Raw genomic sequence first — 11799 nt, forward strand, 5'->3', positions numbered from 1 at the left:
ACCAACCCATCCACACACACCCACACCAACCACACATACACACACACACACACACGTGCTCACACACACACACACACATGCTGTAACTCCAACTGTCAATAGGGGTTTCTGAAAATCAGTGCTACTAGTTGACTCAAAAGTCACTGCAGCTTCATACTGAGAGGCCCCTTTTGATAACAGACGTTGCCGCACAGTACTTGAGTTATTTTTTAGGTTGTAAGTTTTAATGTGTATAGTTTGTTTTTTTTTTTTTTTTTTCTTTGTTCTAGTTTTTAATTTATTTACTGTTTTTTTTCTGTGTGGCTTGTTATCAATAAATGTTTTTATTATTATTATTATTATTAAAACTTCATAGGCCAGTGTCAGCTGTAGCACCATGTTGGCCGCATGATAATGATGATAATGGAACTGTTATGACCACACTCAAGGAAGAGAAGTAATGATTTACATTAGTATAAGATACTTTCAATTAAAAGTTACACAGGAAGACGCGGTAAAGTTATCAAAATAATGTTTTATAATGATCTTTTTCTCTGCGTAATTCATAATATTTACATTATAAGTCACTACGTATCCATACGCGGTTTCGCCCGCGTTCGCAAAGGAAATCTCGAATAGTAGCCGTTTATTTATTTATTTATTTATTTATAATGAATTTCCAACAAGGGACACAGTTTACATTTTCGAAAAGCCTGCCACATTCATAAATTACTGCACATTCAATTACAGGAAATTACAACATTCACGTTAACATCAAGTGTGGTAGAAACTTCCGTGGGATACCAAAAAAAACTTTTCCTATATCGTTTCTCAACACTCAAATTATCTTTGCACTTTTGTTATCCAGATCGGTTGAGTGATTTTGGCGTGAAGAAGACAGACAGACAGACCAACAGGCAGACAGAATAATCAATAGATATCATATTATTAGGGATAGGAAAGGTGTGATGAATAAAGGCATGGACTGGGAAGTGTAAGAGGAAGCTAGAAATGAGTTTGAGTATCAGTTCGAATTTAAGTGTTTATCTTATAAGTCTCATCTCATAGCAATAAACAAAAAAGTTAAGTATTAATTGACCAATAATTCGCGAAGCTAATGTAGTAATAAGGCTAATGATAATAAATGATGATTGCAGGAAGCGAACAGATCTATAACCTTGGCGCGCCAGTTCTAATTGTCGGAGATTTATGGTATCATTTGAGTTTCCATGCGTGTTTATAGGCATTTTTTTATCTAGGCACCACATGAGTGACGCCGTGAGCTAAAGCTTGTTTATTTACGCTCGTCCCGGTTCCATTTCTGAATTAAAAATTGATAACGATAACACATATCTAGTCCAAAATTAACTTAAAACTGTCCTAAAAAAATACAAACACATAAGTCGCTATCCCGTAGGATATCGGGATTAAAATGTGCCTTTTCGTTGTCTATGTGTTATTCCAGTTATCCAGCTATTTACGTACCAAATTTCATTGCAATCAATTCAGTAGTTTTTGTGTGAAAGAGTAACAAACATACACACATCCTTTCAAACTTTCGCATTTATGATATTAGTAGGAATAAGATTAACACAGTATGGAGTAAGTGTGATGTATACTTATCTAATTCATTAGCGGGTATAGCCCTTTATGTATTTTTGAGAAGTCTTATTTCGCACTAGTTTTACGCCTGTGGATTCGCCCGCTTTCACAATGGAAATTCTTTTAGGAATAGCGAAATTATTAAGCCATGTCACTACTCTTCTGATATACAGATATTAACTAACTATACAAGCTAAATGTGAGTGTATTTGTTTCTTTATTTGATAGTTTTACTTTTATGTCGCAATAGAGCATTTTATTGGTTCGATTATTGTGTCTGGATAGGTAGGACCTAGGAGGCATAGGATATTTTTTACCCATAATATCTTTTAACACGGGCGGAGTCGCGGACAGAAAGCTAGTATATAAAAATGTAGTCAACACTAAAGTTATCGAAGCGAAATTTTTAAAATGTCATTTATTCGAATGCTTTGCATTCTGTGAGCACGTGTTTTTATTAAACTAACGTCATTTGTATAGCTTCTATTCAAATAAATGTCATGTATGCACATTGCATAGCTATGTAATCTATAAAATGTGTGCTGAATTCATTGGGATTATAAAATATTAAAAAGATTTCAAAACACCAATAAAGTCACGAAAATTATTAACATCAAACTGATATTTCTTTGCATACCTAATTATAGTCAGACGTACATAAAAAATTGTCAAAATAAATAACATCACCTATTTATGAAATTAATCACCACCTAAAAAAAGTAAATCATCGAAAAAGACGGGATTTAAACCCGTTAAAAATTTATGACATAGAATAAACCAGTTTTATTTTTATCACATAAAGGAAGCTGATATAGGTATATGGGTCAGTTATGTAACACAACGAATTGTTTACATGCGATCAAATAGCGCTTAATTGCTTTATGTGTTTGTTTGCCTTTGTTGTTTTGATTAGAATACACCTACTAGCGAAGCAGCCTGACTTTGCTTGGCTTTAAAAGTTAATTAGTAAATATCATTATGTATTTATTAGGATTGTAAATACGCCAAAATTTTATTCAGTCCACCGATTTAAAATTTATTTTAATATTTAATTTCCTCTATACCACAAGAGAATAACGGCACTTCACTAAAAATAGGCCAATTTAAACCAGATCTGAAAAGAAAAAAAGGTCTCCGCTCGAGCTTATGGAAAATATGTCAAGTGCAGATTAAAAATTACCGTTAAAATCTGGGTCAGGTATACTCTGTGACACGGCGCTCTTGAACGCATCCAAGTGCAGTTCGAGTGCGCCCTCTTGCGGAACGCCGCCGTTTCGAAATTTGAATTTGCCGCTGCTCTCGTTCTTGAAAAGCGCGGGAAACAGGCCCGGGTCGTACAAGATGGCGATGCTCTCGCCGAGAAAGCTGTCATCTTTGTTTTGTATGATGCCGTATTTCTCGTGCAGGTTGTCGAATGGGATTCTCTTCGATTTGCACTGCATCGTGGGCACGTTCCAATACACTCGGAAGGGCTTTTTGTAGTCGCGCGGCACGTCTTCGGGCAACTCGATGACGTAATAATTGCTGGAACAAGTTAAGGGTACTGGTCATGCTGCATTTTTGTTATGTTACGTGTACGTGGAGGTTTGAATTCTTTATTGTATGAGGAAGCTTTGTTAGGCTAGTCTATGGGGTAGAAGTGTTAGGAACGTATTAATGTTATGATTGTTAAAAGATAAATGTGTTGAAATGTGTATGGAGAATTTTAAGTAATTATGCTAGAAATATCAATAACGTTAGAAGTTTTTTTTAACTGGTGATAAGTTTATTGAAAAATACGTTGATCATAATTCATCATCATCAGCGCATATATGTTCCCACTGCTGGGACTCAGGCCTCCTATGAGGGTTGATCATAATTATTATTTAGAAATTTGAGCCCTTATAGATAAATACTGCTTAGAGCAGTATTTATCTATAAGGGCTCCATATCCACTAATAGCAAAATAACAAGATCTCTGAAATCAATTCATGTATCATATGAAAAACATTTGAACCATACACTAGAATGAGCTAGTTAGATTTGATCCAATAAGCAATTAGACCTTAAAAAATCATCCAGCGGTATGTAAAGCCCAAGTCTCATTACTCACAAATGGACACGGATACCATAAGAATAAAAAAAATGGTGATGCTGCAGCCCTACTTTCATTCCAAGTTGACAGCCCTATCGACATTTGTGTCTAGGCCTACATGTATTGCTCATTACCTTGACATTGTAGGGTACAATCACCTGTTACGCCATGCTTCATACATTTACAACTCAATCGCTATGCGCATAAGGCTTAATTTTGTATGAATGTAAAACTTTTTTTCGTTTGTTTGCATAAAAGTTTACACTGATATTACATTGTTTATTTGTTTACTACAACAAAGGTCGCTAATATTTAGATAAAATATTAACTAACGTACCAGAAAAGTAAGGTTTTACTTGGATCTAGTACTGCAATTTATTTCAAAGCTATTACCCAGTCCAGTACCAGTCTTTATCAGCTCCTAAACGAATGAACCGCGTTTGATTCAGCACATGTTTTAAAGCTTAATTGCACAACGAAGTCAAACTAATAAAGATAGGCGAATCTGAAATTACTTTTATTAATGAAATAATACACACACTAACTACCTGCTCGCGGCTTCGCTCGCCTGGACTACAACCTAGTGAATTTTCGAAAAAGGGGCAGAATAACTTCTTATTTCAACAAATAGCATTTTATAGGTATCTATTACACTTAAATTTATAATTATAAAATATTCTCTTGTTAAATCCATCGATATCAATTAAACGCCCTTATAATAACTTTTCTCGATTACAATGTTGCCAATAGAATCAAAGCTAAAATTGGCTTATCACCATTTAAAATGTTATCAAAATCTGCCCAGTAGCTTTGACGTGATAAACGCACATACACACAGAAGAACATACAACACAAGAACAAATATATACTAACCAGTGTATTGAGGTTTATAAAACATTTACATTGCAATAACTCTTATAAAAAGATATTTAATGTATAGAAATGGTATGGTTGTTTTATTTTATGTATAGACTTCGCTTAAAGATCTTTTAATTCAATCATGCGGAAAGTCTTTATCGTCAATATAAATTATCTTCACTCATTGAGATATATTAAAAATTTGAATGAATCAAGTGACCTCTTTATGATCACGAGTAACGAAACCCAGTTATATCCAGCTAAAGATATCTGAATAAGGTATCTTTGCAGGATTGATCTTTTGCTGTGATGTAACATTAATATATCGGATATCAATTGGTTGGATGAATAATTGTCAGTGAAGATACAGATGACATTTTTAATAACTTGTCAAAACTCGTTGAACTCTCGAATCGAAATGTTTTATGAAAAAAAATTGATCACGAGGCGGGATTCGAACCCGCGTTTCTTGCCTAATAATCATCTTAATTGTCTCATGATTCTTATGCAGAGTATTCGTAAGGAAATTAATTCATTCTGGCAATCCTAATCAGGATAACAACATAAACTCTTGAAATTATTGTATTGTCACCAATACTTGATACGTGTACAAAGTTAAAAGTGTGTTAAAATCTAGATAAATCTAGGTAAAAATTAATAAAGGAGTCGATTTCCTACAAACATGTTCTATTTAGAAATGTAATCCCTATTTAATTTTTCAGTTTTATAGCATTGAAAATGCTTTATAAATGATCCCTAGATAGTAGTAGTAAGTAGTATAACATATAGAGGGTAAATTTTGAGAGATTAATTAATTATTAATATGCAATAGAACGAGTCCATTCTGATAGTCCGTTAGCAGAAGTAAGCTTTACCCGGGAGAACCTCTGCGAGGATATTTTACATAAGCTAATAGATAAAACCTATTGAGATCTAAAATATACTCAGATAGCGTTTGATCGGTACAGCCTCGCATCCCACATAAAATGGTCTTACTATTAGGCACACGGATGTTAATTGTCTCACGGTAATTGTATACATATATATATTATGCCTTTGTATATCCACGATACTGAAGGCATAAGGTTTCAGTACTGGTTTGTGAAGGTCAGGTCCATTGTTTTTATCTAGCTAATCCCAACATGCTAAAACATTACCTCTTTGTGCGATGTTTTAACCGGTAATAACTAACAAACCCGTTAACCAAACAATATGATTTAGTACTTACTACCTAGACTTGAAACCTATTGTGCTAATAACGGGGTCATACTACATATTATAAACTAGACGATTAGACATAAGCATTTTCATATGTGTCACCTATGAGACTTAGACATAACCGTAGTACAGAGGTCAGTTACACTGCAATAGTAAACAATGATGATGCTGCAGTGATAATAAAATCTCTCCATCTTCTCGAGATAACGCGGAAGTAAAACAAAGGACTGAGTCATTGACTTATTCGTGTACGTTCAGAATTCTTGCAAGGTCAGCTACAGGACTCACTGATAAACTAATAGTGGTCTGTGGTTTTGGTGGCATGCAACGCAGATAAACGCCTATGTGCTAATCCAGGCTATATCTCTGTAGCAAACTACATGCAAGCCCTTAACATGAAGCGTTAAACCTCGTGTTTGAAAAAAATATATCTAGTTTTATAAAACTAAAAACTAATGGTAGAATCAACTAAATTATCTCACTTACTCTTTCAGAGTGTACGTAAGGTATTTATTTAATCCCGGCGATTCTTACCGGGATAGTAGGAACTACGGTAAATCATGAAATTATCGTATTTTCACCGACTTTGATAGATGTACAAAAAATTCTGTCTGTCTGTACGAATTAAAATCTGTCCGTGTATACGTCAATTTCGTGTTTCAAGGAGTCGGTTACCTTACATTATCATTTATTACTTACTAGCTTGCATTCGGCTTTGCACTCGTTAATTTCGGAGTAGTTTAATAAATGTTATTATAGATATAAACCATCCTCTCGAATCACTCTTGAAAGAAACTCCATCAAAATCTGTTGCGTAGTTTTAAAGATTTAAGCATACATATAGGCACAGGGACAAAGAAAGTGACTCTGTTTTATACTATGTAGTGAACAGCAGACGACGCATTCGCAGCGGCCCTAACTACTGGACGAAGTTGATTGCATACCATCAGGCGAACCACCAGCTCAGTTGCTCGCTATGACATAAAAAAACTTTTGAAAAACCGTTCATAACGCAATGACGTAACGATCATCTAAAAGAGTACTCGCTGTACTATTTTTAGATACGTATTATTCCATTTACACCAAAACTACTGAACGATGACGACATAGGGCAAAGCTCTTACTGTAATTAGCTAACAAATTATTAGCATGTCTGAAAATATCTAAATAAACGTTTCTTTGTGCTGCCGAAATGGGAGCGGAAGTGTTTGTTATAAATATATATGTTTATTAGTCTTTTATTTTCAGAAACAAAGTCCGTTAAAACGATGTGAATTATTTTTTTAATAAAGGATTAATGTAAATAAAAAAAATCGTGTGAATAAATTTTATTTGTGTTTATTTATAGCCCTTTCTCTTTATAGCTGATAGCATACTAGCTTCTTGTAGCGTTGCCCGCGTTCACGTGGGAGTATGATCTTTTCTCCTCCTCCTCCTCAGTTGGTTCCTCACAGTTGAGGATCGTGACCTCACGTCACTTTTTTGACGGCCTCTCTCCACCTGTTACGGTATTCAGCTTGGTGGAGAGAGACGTTCATAGGGATGATATTTCACTATGGTAAAATTCAAACTATTTCCTTGCGTGAAATAGCGACAAACATACAACAATATCTACATTTAATTTGCATTCCATCGAAAATCATTCAGCCGTTTGGAGTTAGTTCACAATAGACTTGATAAAACTTGTTGCAGTTGTTAACATATTAAAAAAATATAGTTAAACGTTGTTTTACGAATAAATATAATAAGATAAAAATTCACATAAAATTTATTAGCTTAAACAATAAATAATATAATTAAGAATATAGTTTTTTAACAGTTAAAACGTGGGGTACTCTAAACAGCTCTTGAAAGCGGCCTACTAATACTATAATTGATAGTATTAGACAATTTATATTTAACCTATTAAGCAGTCTATTAAATGAACGCTAACCTTTGTTTTACCAAAACATGTATATTTACCGAGCAAATCATTAAATATTAACGTTCAATAAATAATATTTATGAATAATAGGAAGTGAGGAAGAAAAACACGATTGACATTGAATGATATATCTTATATACACGTTTCACCTAAATATTATGCTTACTTGACAAATATTATACTATTAACGCGTATTTCATTCTGTGCAAACGGTTAATTTTAGCGTACGTTATATACAAGTCGACCGTCCGCTTGGTACAGTGGTTAACGCGTGAGCTAATAACCGAGGGGTCCTGGGTTCAACCCGGTGGGGACGCACAAAAAAAAGTCTCGGTCTGGCACACAGAATGATCGCCTACCTGTCCGTAAAGAAAATCGATCAGTGAATCAGATGTACATCACCTGCCCCATACCCTACTAGGGCAAACGGGACTTATATACAAGCAGTCCGCCCTGGCTTCACCCGTGGTATGTTTTTGCTCTCGAAGAAGCTCTGTCTAGAACCTTCCTGTCTAAATAAAAATTTGCCGAATTGGTTGACCCGTTTTTCGCTTTTCGCTTAGCAATACATTTTGTGGTTATTTTATATTTATATATTTAAATTAAGTGTCATTGGTTTGTCCGCAATGGAGTCCTAAACTGCTCAACCGATTTCAATCAAATTTAAAGATAGGATATTTTATATTATTTCAATTACAATCAGACTACTCGGGCGGAGCGGGGGCGTGCAGCTAGTATTTATATAGATAAGGAATAGGTTTAAAATCGATGATGAATGTTGCTCTTACGATTATTAAGGGTTCCCGTTTCCTGTTTAACATTTTATACAGTGACGGATGTACGGACGGACGGATGGACTGGATACGTTTGAACGTTTTACAAATTAGTAAATAAAATTATTGTGGGAGTCGAGCACGCTTCGGCACGAATTGGGCCAGCTCGCACCGGGGAAGTACCACACCCCCACAGAAAACCGGCGTGAAATAGTGGCATGCCACTGTGTTTCGTACGGTGAGTGGGGGAGCCGGAGGCCCGTTTCCTTTTCCTCACCCGTCCCAGTCCATTCCTTCTTTCCAGTCGTTAATCCATTCCTTTTCCCTTACCCCAAAAAAGCGGGCAGCGCATTCGCAGAGGCCCTACCTTTGCGAATGTTCATGGGCGGTGGTGATCGCTTACCATCAGGCGAACCACCAGCTCAGTTGCCCGCTATTACATAAAAAAAAAAAAAAAATCGGCCCTTAATATCTTTGTCTTAATTGAAGTCAATATGACAACGAAATTTGTAATAATATTGTTAATTAAATTAGTATGTAGTTTTATTCTTTTTTATGTATCTATTTGTAATTCTTATCAAAATCAGTCTAGCCGTTGCAAATTAGTCAAAAAAAGACATGATAAATATGTAATTAAGTACTAAAAGTATATATTTTTGGTATTGTTTTTATTTACAGCATACGCTTAACGTCTCGTTTTATAATTTTGTTGTGATGAATTTGAAAAGACATATCATTAAAATTATAAATATACATATATTTATTCGTATAAAGCTAATATAAATTAAATAATTAACAATACACACTACACATACAACTCAACAACAAAAGTGATTTGGATAAAAAAATAAATAAATAAATAAAACTCTGTGCCCAATAAAAATGATATCTCAAATATTTAGGTCGATAAAAAATCTCTTAAACGTGTTAAAAGTTCGTTCATCTATAACCATTAATTAAAAACTAAACATTATTTTGTTTACATTCCGATAAATAACGTTTGTTGTTAATGTGACTATTATTTCTCTAGTTCTTAACATTAAATCATAATTCGGAGTAAAAAGCATTTTTCTCGCGATAGCGCATTCGTTTTTATTGTCATTTATTTCTTAGAAATATCATCCACCCGATAGCTTTTTTGTTTTTACAAAGGATTTAGGATTTTTTCTAAACATTTATAGATTTATTTTGTTTTATTATTGTAGGTTCCTAATCTACATATAATATGTAACAAAATGTTTTGATAAATAAATTATTGTTTATTATTTTATTATATTATTTAGAGTGCCGAACTTGGTATGGCATACTAAAGGAGCATAAGGTGTTTTTGCTTAATTTATAATTTTTTTATGCCATAAGCAGTTAACAGAGCTGGTGGTTCGCCTGATGGTAAGCGATCACCGTCCATGAACAGAGCTGAGGTAGTGCCTTATTATGTGATCCAATTTATTTATACGTATTACAAACAATAAAAATGTTCGTTTTTTTTTGTATTTAATAAATATATAACCGACTAATCTGAAAGGGCCTTTTTATATATACAATAACATATACTTTTTATATATATAACACAATATAAATAAAATATATTATAGTTATCACGGTTTTAAATCAAACTATCATAATTACCGCAATGAATTTTATAATTATTAATCACATAAGATTAAATTTTAATGTTAACTCTTTTTTTATTCGACTCTATATGTAATTAATATTTTACTCTTAAATAAAAATGTATTCATTACCTTACCTTTCATCGTCGCATCGCACTGCGTAGCGCGCCAAGATTAAAAACAACAGAAACTTCATTTTAAATGTCACATTAAAAGGGCACGTGCTTATAAATAGTTCTTTGCACCATAGTATACGTTATTTTATTAGTTGGTATCTAAATTATTGAAGCCAATATCCCGTGGTGTTATGAGACATAAATGCATATAAAATATATTTCACTTTTTTTTAAAAAGTTCCAATCATATTTTATTTAATAACAAGGCAATGGAAATAATTGTTTCATTAAAAAAAAATATACCACAGCCTCAATTCATTCAACAAAATTCGTAATTTAAAAAATCATATTGTCAATGCGCGCGTAATTTCCCGCCAAATGATGGCGTTCACGCTCGATGCGTTCAGTAACCACGGTTGGTCGCGACTCTTGACGCGACAGCACACAACGATATTAAATACTTCAGTCTGGTTTAAGGCTGGCGACCACTGACAGCAAATAGCTCTCTATATATATATGATAATATAAATTCATCATACATATATGATTTGTTTATATTTCAACATTTATTCCTTGAAGTAACTATTACGAATACACGAAATATTTATAAACTTGCCGTTCAGAAATACTTGAATTGCAAAACATTAAGTACCTAAATTGACATAAAAATGAATACTGTAAATTACGAGTATAAAGTATCTTCAATTTTGAAATTAAGAAAAAGAAGATTAATGCCTACGTTTTAAAACCATTATATTTGGATAATACACAAAAATTGTGTTGGTTGTTTGTTTTCCTTTATTGTATGGACGCCTTTTGCTAATTATTTAGATTTTTGTTTAAATGTATATTATGTTGTACGCAATAAAGAATTTTCATTCATTCATTCATTCATTCAAAAATTACTTTATGATATCACAACGTTTTTTGGATCTGTCAAAATTTGGCAAAAGCACATATTTTGTTCTACTGTATGTACGACATTTTCTCATAAAACTTACGAGAATTTTTTAAATAATGTCATACTGGATGATAACCCTTACCTTGAGAACCTATAACTAAATAAGCATATTGTTTACAAGAACAAACGCGGAATGAATGAATAAATATTAATGAATAAAAGGAACGATTTGAATCTTTCTCTGTAAGGAATACATCTACAATTGATATGTCACAGAATAAAATAATTAGTATGTACATACAATATTTATTATCAGTAACATAATAGACAATAGTTCTATTATTTACTCTGCGTGGTTATAAAGCCGGTAGAGTAAAATATATTCAGTTTTGTAATTAAAAAATAAATAAATCGCCATTTCGTTTGTTTATTTTTCAATTGAAAACGAAAGAAAGCGATTGGCGTATATGAAAAAAGTTGATGATTAAACAAGTTCTCATATAAAAAAATCATGTTGTATATATATAATGCCTTCTGAAAAGATACTAGATCCATATTTATATGAATTTGAACCATATTGACTATCCATTGCTATAAATGTGTTACTAGAACCCTCATAGCTATCCGATCAGCGAATCACATTTCAAATCCGCTGTCAAGCTTTGTTTTTAACAGAAAATGATTTAAAATCGAATGTAAAAAACGGTCTATTTGAGTAATTAAATAACTGAGTTTACAGTA

The 11799-nt window shown here is 33.1% G+C and overlaps 1 protein-coding gene across 1 annotated transcript in view; it reads right to left on the reverse strand.

The window, feature by feature from the left end:
* The window catches only part of LOC119836629, a 13675-nt gene extending 3101 nt beyond the window's left edge, over positions 1–10574 (reverse strand). The window contains exons 1-3 of the mRNA XM_038362012.1: positions 10179–10574; positions 2762–3105; positions 2506–2531 (exon numbers count right to left, since the gene is read on the reverse strand). Coding sequence (XP_038217940.1) covers positions 2506–2531; positions 2762–3105; positions 10179–10237 — 429 coding nt within the window. The 5' untranslated portion in view covers positions 10238–10574. The remainder of the gene's footprint in view (positions 1–2505; positions 2532–2761; positions 3106–10178) is intronic.
* Positions 10575–11799: the final 1225 nt, after the last annotated feature.

The sequence above is a fragment of the Zerene cesonia genome, chromosome 25 (genome assembly GCF_012273895.1).
Source record: "Zerene cesonia ecotype Mississippi chromosome 25, Zerene_cesonia_1.1, whole genome shotgun sequence".
In the NCBI taxonomy this organism is placed as follows: Eukaryota; Metazoa; Arthropoda; class Insecta; order Lepidoptera; family Pieridae; genus Zerene; species Zerene cesonia.